General features: G+C 36.7%; 2 protein-coding genes across 2 annotated transcripts; both read right to left on the reverse strand.

The window, feature by feature from the left end:
* LOC113120299 (cortexin domain-containing 1) lies at positions 1 to 1,020 on the reverse strand. Its single transcript, XM_026290202.1, has one exon. It carries the CDS (start codon positions 267 to 269, stop codon positions 81 to 83), a length of 189 nt encoding a protein of 62 aa, XP_026145987.1. The 5' UTR covers positions 270 to 1,020; the 3' UTR covers positions 1 to 80.
* A 3,694-nt stretch (positions 1,021 to 4,714) lies between these two features.
* On the reverse strand, positions 4,715 to 19,333 carry cers2a (ceramide synthase 2a). The gene is made up of 11 exons (XM_026289794.1): positions 18,904 to 19,333; positions 15,489 to 15,662; positions 14,970 to 15,087; positions 14,591 to 14,709; positions 11,630 to 11,687; positions 10,622 to 10,672; positions 9,888 to 9,980; positions 8,163 to 8,291; positions 7,617 to 7,723; positions 7,199 to 7,352; positions 4,715 to 7,069 (listed from the first exon to the last, which is right to left on the reverse strand). Exons 2-11 carry the CDS (start codon positions 15,659 to 15,661, stop codon positions 6,917 to 6,919), a joined length of 1,155 nt encoding a protein of 384 aa, XP_026145579.1. The 5' UTR covers position 15,662; positions 18,904 to 19,333; the 3' UTR covers positions 4,715 to 6,916.
* Between the last annotated feature and the right edge of the window lie 147 nt (positions 19,334 to 19,480).

The raw sequence follows: 19,480 nt of genomic DNA on the forward strand, positions 1-19,480 counted from the left end.
CATTGTATAATGCACAAACTTCCATTCTGGACACAGAGGTTTTCAGAAAGTCCTTTGTGTTGGATTGGCGAGATCAGATATCAGTTATTTATCTGCTCCTCCTGGTAGGTGGAGGTGGAAATGGCTCCATATGGATCCACAACTGTTTGAGCGCAACGCACAATGGTTACCACCAAAAAAAGGCAAAGAATTAAGAGAAAAAAGAGGGCAAACCCCAAATCCACATCGACCTCCAGCCATGATGATACTGGTGGCGTTGGCTGGTCCATCTGCGTTGCTCCGGAGAGAGGCAATTAAAGACCCACCAGACCTTTTAGTTGCAGTCTGTGCCAAAGTTAAATGGCTCGTTCTCCCACAAGGAAATTGAGATGTTATCCACCCTACTTGTGTTATTGTTTCCTTGAAATTGAGTCAAAATCCTTTGGTGGAACTGGAACAGAGTACAATGACAATCCCTCCGGCAAACGCACAGTTTCAGTGTTTGTTTTTTTGACAGGGATTTTTACCGTGGCTTTGCGAATTGGATCCCAGAATACGAGAATGGTTGCTTACGGTGTATGAAGCCACATCACCCTGATTAAAAAAGAAACATCATCAAATTGAAACAGTAACATCATACAGGCTTTGTAACTAAATATTTGCCACCCACATTTGATGTCAAATTAATTAAGGCATGATTTAAGGCATGATGAATTATGAATCAACTGAAATATAAATAAACTTTACTGGCTCTGTTCCCATTACTTCAACAAGACACTAAAGATGAATATTCATGCTAAAGGGTAAGATACTGCCTCCCATCATAGGCTCTGTTCTAAAATCTAGAGGAACCCTGCTGTCCTCTAAAGCTGCAGTTGCATTACATTGGTTACCTTGTCGATTTTCAATAGTGTAGTGTTGTTTAAAAATCTCATACAAAAGTCACCTGGGGAAATCTTTTGCCGTCACAAGACTTTCCTGAACCTGTGGATTCCTATAACTGGATTTCACCGGCAAAATTCGTGAACACAACTAAAAGTTAAAGTGTTTACAATAGTGACCCTGGACCACAAAACCAGTCATAAAGTTTTTTTTACTTTGAGATTTATACATCATCTGAAAGCTGAATAAATAAGATTTTCATTGACGTATGGTTTGTCAGGACAGTATTTGGCCGAGATTCAACTATTTGAAAATCTGAAATCTGTTAGTGCAGAAAAAAAAACTATATATATGTATATATATATTTATTTATTTATTTATTTATTTATTTATGTCCTTAGCAATACATATTACTTATCAAAAATGAAGTTTTATTATTTTTACGGTATAGGAAATTTTCTAAATATCTTCATGGAAGATGATCTTTACTTAAAATCTAAAAGATTTTTGGCATAAAAAAAATTAATCATTCTGACCCGTATATTTTTGGCCAATATATCTACCCAAACTACTTATGACTGCTTTTGTGCTCCAGGGTCAAAACTGTTCTGCGAATTTTAGCAGGCAAAACAGTAATTTCAATAGGAATGAATGAGATGAGGAATTTTGAAAGATTTCCCCAAGAAGATTTTGTGAGTTAGTCAAGCAGATTCTCTGCGCTGACTAACAGAAAACTGCTTGGTTTGAAAGTGACTTGCTTCATACTCACATACACTATTGACAATAGCAAATTTGCCTTTTCAGCCCGCAAAATTTTGCTAACATAAAGAGGCAACGGAGAAATCTCCTTACATTCAATTCAATTCAAGTTTATTTAACTTCATAATAATACACATAAGTTCACATGAAGTACATAGGAAAGCCAATGGAGTTTGAAATGCTAAGCTAACAATGTAGATGAGGTAGCTTGAAGTGGCTTAAATGTTCACTTTTATTTTTTTTAGGGTACTTGAATGTAAAGTGAATATTTTTTGCATTTATTGAAGAGAATCATCAAGGATTTTTTCACTTTGATCTTTGAACACCACTCTCTCGCGAACACAATTACGACAGTTAGCGGAAGCTAGAGATTATGGTTTATAAAGTTTTAAATCTGGATACTTTTTCTAATAAAAATGCATTGATTTGCTTCAGTAGCCCTTTATTACTTCCCAGGTGCTGTGCGGATGGATGCACTTTATTGGACTTCTTTTGGACTTTTGAATAATTCACTGCCATTATTAGGCTTGGAAGAGCGAGGACATTTTTAATTGAACTCTTTTACCTCTCATAGACCTATGGCTTCATCTCATTACCCATGCTAACCTCTACATGATACCCCATCTCTGCTGTCTTTCAGTCAAACATCTGTGTTCTTCGAGTTCACCTGGTCCAGCTCCATCAAGCAGAGCGTTTGCATATGTGTGCCCTCCTACTGGCACCCAAGCCATTATGAATAGTTTAACAGGAGTTGAATGACATTGGATTGAGCCTGGCTGCGCTCTTAACCGAGGGCTGTGGTTCATTCACCCGCCCGGTTCAAATGCACCCGTAACTCAAGCAGGCCTCAGACCAAAAAGGTAAAAACTCCCACATGTCACACCAAGGGAAGGGAGAAGGAAGGACAAAGAGGAACATGACGGAGGACAGGAAGGAGAGTGGACGAGAGCAGAAAGACAATACGCAACTGCAATTAGGTTCGCCACCAGGGCAGCGTAAGGGGAAATTGAGTCAATGCAGGGAGGCAAAAGCTTTAATTTGATTGGCTGCCAGGCCAGACAAGGGATAGAACAATGATGTCGAAAAGACATCCTCTCCAGTTAGCAGTTCGCTGATGACTTCTACACTCGTGATCAGGAGAATAAAGGGGACAGCAGGAAGCAACAGTTGAGTAAAGTAGAGAGATGGGTGATTTCCAAAAGCTCTTATAAATAATGCACAATCCTAAAGAGATTTCATTAGGGTAACTGAATAAAGCTTAGCCATTGCACAATTATTCTGGCGCCCCATGGAGGTATAGATCTCATTTCAGGTACACTCATTTAAATATATTAAGTGACATATTAAAATATGCAATTATTTAACATTAATTGTGAATATTAAATTATAGAGATAAAGAGAGAGAGAGTTTGGACTCCTCATTATTAACATATCCAGAAAAATGACTGAATGGTCTCTTATGCTCACCCATGTTTATTTGATGTAAAAAAGTTTTTTTGTATTTAAGATTTCTTTATTTCTTTACATCATCATTCCTGTGAGGCAAAGCTGAATTTTCACAATCATTACTCCAGTCTTCAGTGTCACACGATCCTTAAGAAAATATTTTCAATCAGTTGATTTGCTGCTCAAGAAACACACTATTATTATTAACAATGTTGAAAAGTTTTTCCTGCTAAATCTTTTTATGTATAAAGTCAAAAACAGAACTATTTTCTAATATATAAAATATATCTAAGATATATAGAGCACTTATATGGAGGGTTTATCACAAATATAATGCATGTTATGTTACATTTTATTATCGGTTTTGAATAAATTTGGCATCATGCACTCACCTGCTTCTCATGTGCCATCCCAGTCCCCTCAGTGAGGCGTACAGATCTTATCTAGATAGATTACAAACTAACACATGATTAAAATGACCCATAGGCCAGGGTTTCATAGAGATATGGAGGAAGAGAGCTGGATCACTGCAGCCAGACATGGACAACTGAACTGCAAGCGTACTGACGCTGTGACCTTTATGTAGCGGCGAAGCCACATTACCATAGAGGACCAATTACAGTCATTGTGTGATCACGCCGATTGCTGATCGGAGATCAGATTTCAGCCCATAACCCTACATTTAGGTTAAGAGTCATAGCGTGGTCGGTAACTGATCTCAGATATTAAAGTGGCAGTTAACTGTAATGTGCTCCAAGGTTCATTACACAGGGGAGAGAGAGTCAGATAGCCACAACAGTGGAGAGTTTCAGTGGACGTATCTCACACACGTGTGCTGTACAAACATTTCGGCTTGTGACAGATCAAAAAACGAATTTCTACCATGCTTACATTTTGCATTTAATTGATTGGCAGATTCTTTCTCGTTAAAAGAAGCGAAGTGGTGGCATTTATGGATCTACTACTTTTACAGGCATTAAATAATAATAACTATACTTTTGATTTTCTAAGTGTATTTAAAAACATCATTGAATGTAAAATCTCTAAATACACTCAAAACAAAGCAAAGATTAAATATACTTAAAGCAAAGATTCTAAATTGAACAGATTACATGTTGCCAATATATAAAACATCTAATTCTCTTAATTTGTTTGGCATGTGTGTTCAATTACAAGGACTAAAAGTTTAATATCTGGAGGAACTGCATAAACTAGTTTGGGGGGCAGAATATATTTATTTTTAATAAAAGGAACTAATACTTCCATTAAAAAAAAACACTTTAAATCGATCAAATGTGATATTAAATACATTTACATGGTTGCAAAATAAACGCTGTTGTTTTGAACTTTATAAAAATTGTTCCTGAAAACACTACCACTCTTTCCCCAAAAAATATTAAACAGCACAACTTAGAAATATTTAGATTAAATGATTTCGGAAGGATCATGTGACACTGAAGTAACTACTAAAAAGTTTTTTCATCACAGGAATAAATTGCATTTTAAAACGTAATAAAATAGAGAACAGTTATTTGAAATTGTTATAATATTTCAGAATTGTACTGTTTTTACTGTATTTTAAATGCAGCTCTGATGAGCACAAATATAAACTATAGAAAGAAGAAAAGAAAAAGCAGACAAAAAAAACTCCCATCCACAAGAATCTTTATCTTTCGTCACTGAATAATGATACAAAATACTGGCAGTTGGGACACAGATCAAATAGTTTGTTTATGCAGTGGACCCACTGTGGACAGGAAGTGGTGAAGGGGAAGGTTTGGTCTTCTCACCGGGCCGCGGGGAGAGATGAGGTTGAATGGATGTAAACAGAGAAGGAGTGAGAGGGAGGAGGATGGTTCAGCTTAAAATCTTAAAGCCATGAGGTCAGGAACACAAGGACGACAAGCACATGAGCAAATGACACACATACATTTACAAATAAGGCACTTGTGACAACTTTTGGAAACTTAAAATAACTTTGTAAAGCCAATCTGGCAAAAATGCTAAAATGCATTACATGCTGAGCACCTGTATTGACATTGACTTTCATATATTAACAAAAGAAATACTGGACCACAATTTGTAAACCTGTTGCTTAAATTAAAACAAGAGATGACACTTAAAAGTACAGTTCATCCGAAAATGAACATGACGACATCGTTTTTTCACCCTCTTTCTTCTGCAAACTATTTTGTCCATACAATTAAAGTCAATGGTGTCCAGTGTTGTTTGCACACCAAGTTTCTTTCGTTGTCCACAGAAGAAAAGTCAGGTTTTGGAGCAAAATGATGCTGAGTAAATATTGACAATGAACTCTGCCTTCAAGGTTTAACATGATCTCATGTAAAGCATCATGTAAAGTTTTTTTACTATGAAATCCATTTCCCATAAATACCACAAATGCACGCCAGAGATTCAATTATGTCAAACCGTTTGCTAACAACACAATCATTATAATGCATTTTACATTAGACAAGAGTTACAAAGTGCATCCAGCACTCAATACTGATTGTTATTGTAATTATTCATCAGATAAATGGAAGAGAAAAACACTAACTACAGGTTCTCCTGCCAAGTACTTTGTTTTTTTTGCATTTTACAAAGTCATTTTCCACATACTGCATAAATGATCAGCTTATCAGGTTTCCTGAAAATATCTGGACCTTAAATAAAAAATAACTGTGTTACTAATATATTTAAGAATGCCTTTTTACAGGACACACGCCGACCAACACAAATATTAGATATGAGATTTTCCCACACACATTTGCTGCTTTGTTATGAACTCAACAGACAAATGTTGAATGCAAAAAGCAGCACACTGATTTAGCTCTTTGGGACGTGATACAATGGCAGTACAAATCTCTGTGTATCTGTAAAGTGGTAGTGTTGCAAGAATGGGTCAGTATTAGTGCAACTGGATTGGGGGAAGATCAAGTTTTCTCAGTAAAGCAGGTGTGTGAAGGTCAATTGGTGAGATTGTTATTATATAGAGAACTAATGGGTGACACGAAACAAAACGAAACATTCCAATCAGTTTTTGGCAACTTCAGAACTCTAAAAGGCCCGTTCACACCAAGAACGATAACTATAAAAATAACGATATCAGCGTCCACACCAGCGAACGATATCGTCTGTTTATTCTAAGCGCGTCTGCTGCTTTAAAGTCTCGAGCTCATTTCAGCAGGATTTATTCTGATTGGATGTCAATGTTTTTATCATTCATCAGAAAAAAAAAAAACATTCTGAGAGTGATTCCAACGATATCGTTCCTCTTTGTCTTTATCGTTACAGTTGTGGTGTGGACTCCGCTATTCTTTAATATTGAGAATGATTTTTAGAACTATATCTTTATCATTATCTTTATAGTTATCCTCAATACTGCGGGATTCTTGGAAATTTGACAGTTGACCTGACAAAACATGCAAAAACGTATTACTGACAAATAATGGGAGGCTAACAGTGTGTGTGTGCGTGATGCCCAAAAGACAAAAAGGAAATGAAAAGAACATCAGCACAACTTTGAACTAATAAGGCACTGAACACCTAATAAACTAGAGGAAATATTTCCAGTAAAGCAAGTGAACGTTGTATTCACTAACATTAGACAAGACCCTGAACAAACAAAGGATTATTGAAATGATACGGTGCTTATTTATAGTGTTTTCAATTATTTGCAAAGGGGGAAAAAAAGTTACATCGTTCCTCCTTTTCAAAGTATGTCCTTTTCCAAAAAATGAGTATCATGTATATATCTACATGTATTGTGAGCGTGTTGGCTCTGGGCCTTTTCAATCCATTAGTTTACAGGTCTCGTCCATGTGTACCTCCTCTCACGTCTCTGCTAGTGTCACTCGTTCTTGCGGTGATGGTTGTTGTTTAGAGGAGAGTGGCCGTTCTGCACTGGTCCATTTTTCACTGGCGCTTTCCTGTCCTCCTGTTCTTCCTCATCGTCCTCCGTGTCCGTTTCTTCTCGGTCACTCCTCTCGTCCTCCACAATATCCTGTGGCATGACAAATGAACTGTGATGAAGCATTACAATCCTTGCAGTTCATATTTCTTACAGATCAATAGTGCATAAAATGCCTAAATATAATATCCAAAGTAGTCCGGTCTGTGCTGGATAACTTACATTGCCTGGCAAGAATTTGATGGCCATACGCAGAATGAGTACGGCCCAGAAGATGTGCAGACACTGCAGCACAAACAGCAGCCCATTAAAGAAGTAATATCCAAAGAACGGAGGATAAACGGTCACCGGATACACCCAAGTACAATGCAAAATCCTGAGAGAGACAGAGAAGAGAGAAACTGAGAGTTTAACATCTGACATTTACCTAGCAATGAAGAAAAAAATGTTTATAGAATTATTAAAAAGTGGGACATTGCAATCAAAGTTTGAGGCAGGCACGAGCTTTCATTTGATATTATAGAAGCAAATCATTTGATCTCTCAAATGAGATCAATACAGAAAGTGGGTCAAGAGAAATGCATGATTTATAGGTCTAATTATAAACCTTGGGATCAAGACAGAAAATTGGCCAACTCACCAAAATGGGAAGATGACGAGTCTGGTGATGATGAAGATGACAGCAAATACGATGAATATATAGTTGCACGCTTTTCTCCAGCCGGCGTAGTTAAACATTTTGGCAGACTGTTGGGACAGACAGAGATTGGACATTATGTCTGTGACTCTAGCACAGAAAGCACCACTAGGAGGCAGTGTTTCAAACCGGCATTAATATCCCTGACCACGTACTGAAGCAGATGTACTGAATTACCTTTGCCATTTATAAGAGCGACATGACTTTACAAGCACATGAAGCTCGATAAAAGCAAAGGAAAATATTTGTTTAATAAACAGTATTTGGCTTACAATTATTAATACCATGTAATGGACAGGTCTATGAGTGTATAAAGTATGTCTGCAAAACACTCATCTACTCAACCTCCTCAGAGAAAATGATTCACTATACATTCTATTAAACAAAATGATGTGTTATTATTATAATGTTGCAAATAAGATAATCCGAAAGTGTGAAGAATAGTCTCTCTCTGTATTAAAGTGGACACAGTCTCTAATGTTCCAGTACCTCCAGCAGATAGTCGGAGGCGTCGTGCACCAGCATAATGAGGGTTCCTGCTCTGATGTAGTTCACACACCAGGAGAAACTAATCAGCAGGATGGTGGCAACATGGTGCACTATTTGTTCTTTAAAGTCCTGAAGGAAAGAGAACGAGGGAAAATATGATCTTACCAACAAAATAATGCAGTGGTTATGGACTTAGTACTGCCATGGTTTATTAGAAGTACCATGCTAATAACATAAATGTGACCCTGGAGCACAAAACCAAGTCGCTGGGGTATATTTTTAGCAATAGCCAAAAAAACACTGTGTGGATCAAAATTATGCATTTTTCTTTTATGCCAAAAATCATTAGGATATTAAGTAAAAATCATGTTCCATGAAGATATTTTGTAAATTTCCAACCGTAAATATATCAATATATATTTTTTGTAATATGCATTGCTAAAAACTTCATTTGGACAACTTTAAAGGCGATTTTCTCAGTATTTTGATTTTCTTGCACTCTCAGATTCCAAATAGTTGTATCTCGGCCAAATATTGTCCGATCCTAATAAACCATAGATCAATGGAAATCGTATTTATTCATCTTTCAGATGATATATAAATCTAAATTTTGAGAAATTGACCCTTATGACTGGTTTTGTGGTCCAGAGTCACAAATAAGGTAATTCTTCGGCAATAAGGTACACTGTCAATCAAACGTTTGGGGTTGGTAAGATTTTTATGTTTAGGAAAGAAGTCTCTTGTGCTCAACAAGGCTGCATTTATTTGATCAGAAATACATAACTTCACATGCTCTTTTAGAGAATATTAGTATGCTATTGCCAAAGTTTTAGACTCAAAGTTCAGGATGAGCACAATAGACTAGCTGACTGATTAATCAAACCATCACTTAAAATAGGTGACCTATTAAAATTCAGTTTGTGAAAATACCACCAGGTGACATTCGATCTGCTGGATTTTATTATCTCATAAGGTTGTTTTTTTTTTTCATGTTGGATTAAGCTTGATTTGATATTCATTAATTTAGCTGACGCTTTTATCCAAAGCGACTTACAATTGCTACATATGTCAGAGGTCGCATGCCTCTGGAGCAACTAGGGGTTAAAGTGTCTTGCTCAGGGACACATTGGTGTCTCACAGTGGATTAGAACCCGGGTCTCTCACACCAAAGGCAGGTGTCTTATCCACTGCACCAACACCACCTGATTTGATGTCAATTTGATGGTTTTGTGTAGATATCTCATCTTATTGGGCTCTTAAATATTCCCTCAAAGAAAGAATGAGCATTGATGCATCATGTTCATTCAGCTCAGTTTTGAAGCTTTATTTGCCCGGTTGGCGAGAAGTTCAATGAATAGCACCAAACATGAGACGTACTTTATGCACCGATTTGAAAGACGAACTGTTTAAGCTAGCCAAAGTTGGTTTTAACCGTTTTTTATTTTTTTTAAATGGATTTGCCAAGCTAGTCTGAAAAGTGTCTAAAATCTGCCAACAGAGAAGTAAACACCAGCTTAGGCTGTTTTTTCAGCAGGACTTATAATAAAACATTGGACAAGTGATGTAAAACCACTGATAAACCTAATCCTGCTGTACTTTTACTGTTCACTAATGCTGTGTGGAATGGCTAGAGTTCTTTCTGTGCTGGAAAGTGCTTTGACACTAATACTAAAAACTGATACTTTTTAGGTAGGGTTTTTAGTTTAAAGTGTTTGGCTCACTCACTTTTCGCTTGACGTCTGATGCGACGCTGAAGAGAAGGGACATGTAAAAGCCTAGTTCAATCATGTAGTACCAGTACTGAGAAGGCAGCAGCGTCTAGAGAGAGAAAGAAAGAAATGAAGAAAATATCCTGAAAGATGACATTGGAGTATCACTAACAACAGAACAGCGATGTGGTTCAAAGACAGTGGATTTTACAAATGACAAATGTTTCTACCAATGGTTTATTCTGCTTTATATGACCTGAAGCTTTAAATCAACACTATGTAACTTTATCTAGGTTTAAAAATGTCCAAAATGTGTATAATGAGTGAGTACGTCATAAATGTATCTACCAAACTGTGTTTTTGTCTATCCCAAATCACTATGGTATATTTATAATAAGCGATTATTTTTGGACTATTGTAGCCTGTTCGGGTCGTCGCCCCTGCGGAGTAATACATACCTGCGTGAATCGCCATACACATACACTTTGAGAAATAGCTCCGGTTAGAATGTGCTTCCGCGGGATGCGTGCAGTTCTGTTTATTAATCGCTACAGCGCCAACGTTTACATAGTGTCGCTTTAAGGAACAGTACTCTGGCATCAGTTTGCATATTTCTCATATGAAACAAATTTGTATTTACATAAGCTTAGCAACACCGAAGTTCACGGAAAGACCATTTCAGATTACAATGTTGTGCAGACACATTTTACACCCACAAAATTAATAGAAGAACGAAAGAAGTAAACGCACCATCATTGGAAACCCTGCCCACATCTCCTTCATTGTGTAGAGCCAAGGTTTCTGCACAAACACAAACAATATGAAGACAATATGCGCCAAGACAAAAGCGCTCTCATATTTCATCTCAACAAAAGCAATGCAGGTCACAAGTATGACATTACATGAAAGTTATAAACAGGAGGGGTTGTGGTCCATCATTATAGGTTTTTGAACAGCCGATGCCAGAATTTAGAGAGCAGGTTGGCTGATAGATTTTATAATGGTAGATATAAAGCTTAGTTTGTTGGTGTTTTAATGCCAGGCCAGCTATTGGCTGTTATCAGTAACAAGTTGAAATTTGCTTTGGAATAAAACTCTAGAATGGATTAATGAAACATTTAGAGACACTAGATTTAACATTCATGATCTTAACAACATTCTGATCTAAGGCCTTTCCTTAAATTCTTGACATTAGTTTTGTAGACAAAGATCATTTGTCCCTATGTATGGTTTCAGAATTTTTGTGTTTGATTTTTGTTTGCACCTAACTCCCACACGTTATTTTGAAGGGTTTACTATTATTCTAAAAATGTAGAAAATGGTTATAAAAGAATAAACAGGTTTGTCCAATTTTGCATCTATAGTGAATGTACATACATATGAGATAGATATAAATTTAGTTTTAGAAAATAAGGTGTTCATAATATTGTTGAAATACAAATTCGGACTATAAATGGGAACTTTGCAAATATCAGAATAAATTCTGTGTAAATATTGTGCAAACTAAACAATAGTAACCCAAAATGTCATGAAATATTTGAAAACAAAAATTATGCATTATCCCTGGATAAAAATAACATCAGTTTTTTTAAATGGCACTTGGATCAACCAGCCAAGAGGAACCATACATCAGCTGATTAATGAAGCCAATATTATAGGAAATAAATATACATATTTTGGTTTATGCCAATAAACTCAAAAATGGCCAAACACTGATTTGCTACTGAAGAGGAAAAGGGAAACATCATTAATACTCACATCAATAAGTGCAGCAAGGCCAGCAATGAAAGCAAGAAGGTAAAAGGTAAATCTCCAACTGCAAGACAATCCATATTCATTTCAGCAAATAATATCCAGAAGCAAACACATTATCAGCAACATAATATACAATCCCAAACATCTCTCGTAAGAAGAAGTGACATTATTTTTTTCGATTAATAATTCAGAAACATTACCTGAACACAATTCATTCAATTTAAAGGTCTAGACTTACTTTTACATTATGGAGTTACTACATTAAGTGACAAAATGTACAAAAAGGAGGCAAAACAACACTGATACAGTCCACTCACAATACAATTACTACTATTGCAAGCCCACATCACGCTCAACAGCCCCTACAACTGTATTTAAAGCATCTACAACCTACTGTTGTGACTGACAGCTGGAGACGGCATGATAAACTCATTTAAAGGATCTTCCAAGCTCAATACAAGTTAAGCACTATCGACAAGCACTGTGCACTAACAGATAATGCACTTTTGAAATATGAAAATTTAATTCGTGTTAAGCGCCAACATGAATTACATTTGAACTTTAAGTTTGTGTTGTAGTGCATGGATTTCTAGTTATTCAGTAGAATGAATGTAAAAAGCTTTATGGGGTCATAACAGGAAAAAAGATATGCAGAATAAAATGTTTTGCAAGGTTAGTAATCGATAGAACTTTAGCCTTTGATTGACAAGTATAATATTATTATTATATATATATTATATATTATATTATTATATATATATAATAACTATTCTTCAAAAATTGATTGTAAGGTTTGCTGCTCAGCAGAGTTATTTTATCTGCAATTTTTCTAAATGAAATCTCTAAAAAATTATTTACTCACCCTCAAGTCATCCAAGATGTAGATGAGTATATTTCTTCATCAGAACAGATTTGAAGAAATTTAGAATCACATCACTTGCTCACCATTGGATCCTCTGCAGCGAATGGGTGCCGTCAGAATGCGATTCCAAATAGCTGATAAAACCATCACAATAATCGACTAGTAATCCGCACAACTTGAGTCCATCAATTACCATCTTGAAGTGAAATACTGCATGCTTACAAAAAAAATACTATCGCTTTCACCAGATCAAGCACGGTTTACAAAACTAAAACAGGTGGATTTTGATAGGAGAGGCAAAGAGGATGGACTTTTCACTGGAGAAAGCTTTATTAAGGACTGTGTTTTGGCAAGAAGTGATGATTGAAAAGTTAAATCTTAATGATGGGTTTGTTTCGTACAAACATGCAGCTCTTCCCATCACAAGATGTTAATTGATGGACTGGAGATGTGTGGGTTACTTGTGGATTATCATCTTGTTTTTATCAGCTGTTTGGACTCATTCTGACGGCACCCATTCACTGCAGAGGATCCATTGGTGAGCAAGTGATTTAATGCTGAATTTCTCCAAATCTGTAACCTTAGAAGAAACAAACTCATCTACATCTTGGATGGACAGATTTTCCTTTTTGGGTGAACGATTTCAAGGTAATTTACATTACCCCAAATGCTTTGGATTAATCTTAACACTGTATTGAACCCTGTGCATTCCTTTAATTATGTGTGTTGGATGTGGTTCTGAAGCACAAGACAAATGAATGTTGAAATGTCAAGGACAAGATATTATAGGGGTCATATGATGCGATTTCATTTCTTTCTTTCTCTTTGGAGTGTTACAAGCTCTTGGTGCATAATGCAGATCTGTAAAGTTGCAAAGACTACAGTCTCAAACCCAAAGAGATATTCTTTATCAAAGTTAACACTCTGCCATGCCCTCTTAAAACAGCTCATTCAAACACGCCCCCATGTCTATGTCGCTATGTGGAAATATTTGCATTACGCCGCCCAAATTTTCACGCAAAGAAAGAAGGCGTGGTTTCAGTAACCACAGTTAGTGTTGAAGCAGCCGTGTCAGGGAGATGTTGTGTGTATCTAGCACTTTATTTGGCTTTCCAAAAGTAGATGCATTTAGGAATCTTTAAGATTACTTACAACAGAAGAGCAATGTATTTAATGGACGACCGTTTTGTGAACCTAGGAGAGGAGGTCATTCAGACTTTGCTACGACAATGTGGTGCTTCTGAATCAGCTACTGGAAGTATGATTTTAGTTTTAAGTATATTGACTGTTCAGATGCACTCGCATATGTGTGTGTGTGTGAGAGAGAGAAAGAGAGAGAGGGTAACACAGTGGAGTCAGCACTCTTAACCGTCTGTGGTTTGTGTACTGCAAACACATACAATCTTCATTACGGTGTCTGTCACACCACTCTGTTCCCCTTTCACGCTTGAACTGATGGTAAAACTAAGGACATTATTAACTGTCTTTACTTTTATTTTGAAAGAAGAAGCTTGCAATTATGGAAAGGGGCGTTGTATTTCCGATGAGTGCTTGCTGTGTTTGGCCAATCGCAATGCACTGGATCAGTTGGCCAATCAGAGCAGACTGCACTTGTCGGAAAGAGACTTTGTACAAAACAATACGTTTGATAAAGGACCTACACTAATGTACAGTATTCGAAAAATAAAGTGTTTTTTGAACATTAAAGCATGTCAAAATATGATATTACACCTAATACACAAAATAATGATCTTTGAAAAAAAGCATCATATGACCTCTTTAAAGGACCAACCCACAGTTAGTAAAATACATGGGAACATTAGCCAAATTCTGTTTATTAATATCACATACCGTTTCTCCTGTGTGCAATAGCCTTCCTACCACATAATGGAAAATTTATGCGTTTTGTCTCTTTTACAGTGAATTTCATGTACAATAATTGCATGTCGTGCCACTCCATACTCAGGTTATCAGTAAGCATTTCTACTTAATCATCTTAGAATGTACATTACTCCAAGCTAATAACATTCACAGCATGGTGGATTTTAAGGCCATTAAAAGGATGGAAATGTGGTTCAAACAGTCTGTGTATTGTTCTGTACCTGGCCTCTCTGAACTTCTTCATCTTGTTGGGTCGCTCTTCATTCCTTCGTCGCCTGAACCATCTGTGGATCTGACTTTCTGAGTACCCGGTCTTTTTACCTAAACTCTCAATTTCACTCTGAAGAGTAACAGAACACATGAAGGGTCATTTAATGGCGAGACATGATTTTATGGATTTGAGATATATGTCGCTCACGATTGGACTGAAACAACAAAGCATTGAAAATGTGTGTATATTTAAATAAACAAGATAGCAAAGACTTGCTGCATACATTTACATTCATAATGCAGATGCATGAATCTAAAGCAGCTTATAAATGAGGAAACTTATTAAAAGTAAAGGGTTTTCCTGTAATAATGAGTTTGGCAATGTAGTACCTGTTTGGGATTTTTATTTGTGATTCTGAAGTACGACTCCAGCGTGGGGTTGTGCGCTGCTTGCACTCTGACTTTCTCCTTTACACCCAAAGCTGCGGCCAGCTGAATGGCCACTGTCCTTAATTTGAAAAACATTAATAAACTTTCACCACTTGAGCTGAAAACTGAAAAACACTGCATCAATATTAACCATATTTAAAACATTGATCATTCAAAGCTTATGCTTTAAAGGTTTTTGAAATGCAAATGAACAACATAATTCAGATTGATTATTGGATAGTTCCAAACAGATGAAATTATATCAAATATCCTCCTTCCGAGCTCATGTATACAATACAGTATGTATCATTCACTCCATATTACACTACTGTGCTTTCTCTGTTTTTAACCAATCAAATAATAATGGCCACTAAACGTGACAGACAATTTATGCATAAATGAGTATTGCATAAATCATATGTCGTAAATACAATACTGACATTGGTGATAACCAATATGATAAGAAGGTTTCATGCTGACCTCTCAAAGATCTGTCGTATAATGAGGAAGGCGAGGGCGATGGGCAGGGACACCCAGAGGTCAGATGCCTTGGCGTAGGTGAGACCGTCTCGATCCTCCAGGTCAGCCCAACCCAGTCCTTCTGGAAACCACAGCCTCTCGTTCCAGAACCACTCGCTCAGCCTGGACAACATCCTGATGCAGAGGAGAAACCAAACATAACATAATCAGATATTTTCAAGACTACCAAAGAAGATCTCATGGGGCTTTTGCAAGTGTGAGCCGCTTGTTTTCTTTGACTTTTATGAATGGAAAAAAAAAGTACACACATAAACAAACATATATGGATATTTAGCAGTAAAATTTTTAATCAATATTTGTATCATTTCTCCAGCATTTACCCCAATTAATTATAAATAAATATAAAGATTGTAACTTCTGAAATATGGTTGTGTACACGAAATCAGGCAGTGGTGTTAAATTTTTAATTAAATCTTTTTCTGAAAAAAACAAAACAAAAAAAAAACAAGCATAATAAACTGAAAAATATTTAATAATGTCTATTACTATATGAAAATGATCGTCCAAAAAAAAATTTTTAAAGCTACTGCTGGTCAGACAATCTCTTTTATAATGTGCATTCTATGTTTTCAACAAATTCTAATTATTTTAGCATGTTTGGTTCATGCTACTAAATCCTACAGGAAAAATGAATGGGAAATTAATGAATGAATATTTTTTATATTAATAGTTCAATACAGCACACCGGGATTGCTTTGAGGGCGGCATAATTACGTTTGAAAAAGCCTGTAACACACCCTATGTTGCCTTAAAATTATATGTAAGCAGCTTACTAGTGTTTAAAATACAATATTTACAATACACTGTCAGTAAACCAGTCAAGCAAGACATTGAGAGATTCAAAGCTGAGATGTCATCTGCCCTCAATACTGATAGTCCACATTTCTCAGAAACTAAATATGAGCTCAAAACCACTGATAAGCTATTGTCCCAGAGGAACAACATGAGCTCTCCTGAGAGGTATATACACACACCCCGGTACAGGACCATTCACATGAGTCTAAAGAAACACGCAGAGGACTTTTCATTGAAAGCCCCTCCTTATTGCTGTGCTGTCAGTGACACGGTTTGAGCGGATGGGCCTCCGGCTGTCCTAAACCCTGCTCTTGTCTCAATGGAGTCATTCTGAGAGGTCAGCATGACATCATGGCCGCGTGTCAATGGCTGGCAGCAGCTGAAAGGGTGTACTGTCACCTGGTAATGAGCACTGCTTGGAGCCGGCCGGGCCAGAGAATGAGACAGATTCTCTTCCTTTCCGTGCTATTCTGTGTGAATGAAGCGCTAAAAGCACTCTGATAATAAATGTTATCCAAACAAGGCCTGAATATATCAACAATGTCAAAGAGCCAATAACGTTTGATAAAAGGCCTGAGAAAGATGATAATATAAAGTGGTGCAAGTAAGCGAAGTAGTGAATCATAAATGATAAAATAAAGGCAAATGTATCTTCTAAATCATTAATATTCTCTGAAACAGTTGGTAGAGTGCCAATCCAAGACATTTTTTTTATCTCTACAACTACTAACAAACAATTTCCCAAACTTTTGTGAGTTTGAAATACCAGAATGTCTCACAAAGGACTTAATTAGTTGCCAAGCATTAAATAAGACAAATGGCCTTTGAACCTTGAGACTAAAGACTGTCTGGCATATCAGCGTTTGATTGCAGTCACACTCAGCTTTGAAGAATTGTTTGGTTAGCGAATACACAAACTATAAAAAGCCACTGGAATGCTCTGGTTGTGTTTTTGTTTGTGAATGAATCAGTGACTCAGATCTGGGACGAAATTGGAGGAAAAAAGATAAATTAGCTTTGTTGTCATTTTGGGGAAAATTCAATGTGATGCTTAGTCGCGATAAAATGGGAGTAGTGACATATTTTTCTTCCATATTGTGATGTAAATCCAAGTTGGGAAGTGGGAATCTTTTCAATGAGTGGAGAACACCTGCATACGTCAACATGGAGAAGTCGGTCGTTTTCACCGGAATATCAAATTATGATATTCTGATTTAAATTTTCTTCAAATGTTGATTGGATTTTGTAATGAGGCACTAAATGAGAGCCTAAAGAGCCAGAATTTAAATTGACTAAATTAATTGTTCACAGTAACCTTCCTTACATTTATTTATTAAACATATAGGGTGAACTTTGTTTCATGCCAACAGTGTGTGTCAACTAATCATTTCAGTGAATGATTCAATGGCTCATTCATAGAAAGCATGCATATTTAAACAAATAGATGTTTCAGTGTCCAAACAGAGTATTATGTCCATTCATGCAGTGTTCATAAAACAATAAGTGTAAAATATTCAGATGACCTAAACGGATTCATGAATTAATCTTTTAGTGAACACAATCAAAGATTTTATTTAAAGGGATAGTTCACACAGAAATGAAAATGTTGAAATGAAATTGTCCTTATTCACTCACCCTCATTTCGTTCCAAACCTGGATGAGTTTCTTTTTTTTTATGATGAAGCCAACATCTTATGTTTTGTTACTTTTTTGTTTAATTCAACGTGTTACTTGTCGTTTTATTCTCAGACTTTATAGCAATGTCTCTTCTTTTTTGTGTACAGTGTAATTTACATATTGTTAGAGGATAACAGTAAAATGTAAAAGTTAATAATAAAAATCAAAGAGAGAGAAATGGTGCTCGTCTATAAAAACGTCTTGTGCATCGTACGTCATAGAGTAAGACGCCACTTCAAAGCCCTGGAGTGTAGCACGAGACAATCACAAGTTAAATCAAACACACACATACGCTTCTTACGAGCGTGAACAGTTTTAGACGTCCTCGATAACGGTTCACATTAAAACGTGCGAGTTATTTGAACAGCCGACGTCCAGCTTTGCAAAATACCGGTACCTAACAAAATTTGCCACAGACATGGAGTCAAAACACGATCTGCAATCTAGCATTTAAAAAACTAATCCTCTAATGTTGCACTGACTCACTAAGCTTCATCCGAGCAGCTTTTAAACACGGAGTCCGCCCCTAAAAGCCACGTAAGTAAAAACATTGTCGGCTTTCCCTACTGTCGATGCATTTCAGGATACATGAACAGCATAGGGTACAAATTACGACCGATATTTGTTCGTAGGCGTGTTGTAGTCAAAACCATGCACACTTAACGTTAACCACGCGCTACAAAATTGAGTGTGTAAGTTACTTCCATTTCGCCGCTCCCTAATGTGTAGGCCGTACACATCAAACAATTTACTTCAAGAGGCTATCGTGCTAAAACTAAACAGCAAGTTAGAAATCGGACAAATATGAATAAATGAAAATACATCTACGGAAATGACAAACAGCGACGCAGGAACGAGCACAGCTGCGTATAACGGTACTTACTTTTAACAGTAGCCAGAAACACAAGGGTGCGAGGAGATGAGATGGATTTAGCAAAGGTGCATGAAAGTGGGTGTAATCTTGCAGTTATTCAGGGCAATCTGTACAATTGTGTGCGTTCTTCATAATCCATAATCCAGTCTTTCTGTATATTTTTCTAAAATCCCCGTAAAAGGACGCCAAGGGAAGTCTGGTGTTAAACTGACTTCCAAACTCCTTTTTTTCCTCCGCTTCGTTCACTGTTGGTTTTAATCGTATATCTCTGTCAGTCCACGTGGAGACACAGCTCAAACTTTATACTTTTTTTTTTTTTAAACACTTTTCTCTTCACATATCCGAGCTGAAAGTGTCCAGACGTACTTTTGCCGGGTGTTGTTGTACAGAGGTAGGCGAATGAAAGAGTGAACATGAGAGCCAAAAAAAACTAAATCTGAAGGGCGGGGCAGATGCTATTTGAGGTGACGTTTTTGCTATTTGCATGTGAGTTATGACGTGTTAAGGATGACGCAATATTCGAAGAAGCTGCAATGCTGACTGTGATTTACAGCTTCTCAATTGACCAGTTGATAGCTGAACATGC

The sequence above is a fragment of the Carassius auratus genome, chromosome 19 (genome assembly GCF_003368295.1).
Source record: "Carassius auratus strain Wakin chromosome 19, ASM336829v1, whole genome shotgun sequence".
Classification (NCBI taxonomy): domain Eukaryota; kingdom Metazoa; phylum Chordata; class Actinopteri; order Cypriniformes; family Cyprinidae; genus Carassius; species Carassius auratus.

Excerpts from the sequence above, each read along its gene's own strand:
- LOC113120299 (XM_026290202.1), bottom strand. The coding sequence starts at position 269 with ATGGACCAGCCAACGCCACCAGTATCATCATGGCTGGAGGTCGATGTG.
- cers2a (XM_026289794.1), bottom strand. The coding sequence starts at position 15,661 with ATGTTGTCCAGGCTGAGCGAGTGGTTCTGGAACGAGAGGCTGTGGTTT. Across the intron at positions 14,710-14,969 it reads CAAATAAAAATCCCAAACAG|AGTGAAATTGAGAGTTTAGG; the intron begins GTACTACATTGC and ends GTTACTCTTCAG. Across the intron at positions 7,070-7,198 it reads TCAAATTCTTGCCAGGCAAT|GATATTGTGGAGGACGAGAG; the intron begins GTAAGTTATCCA and ends GTCATGCCACAG.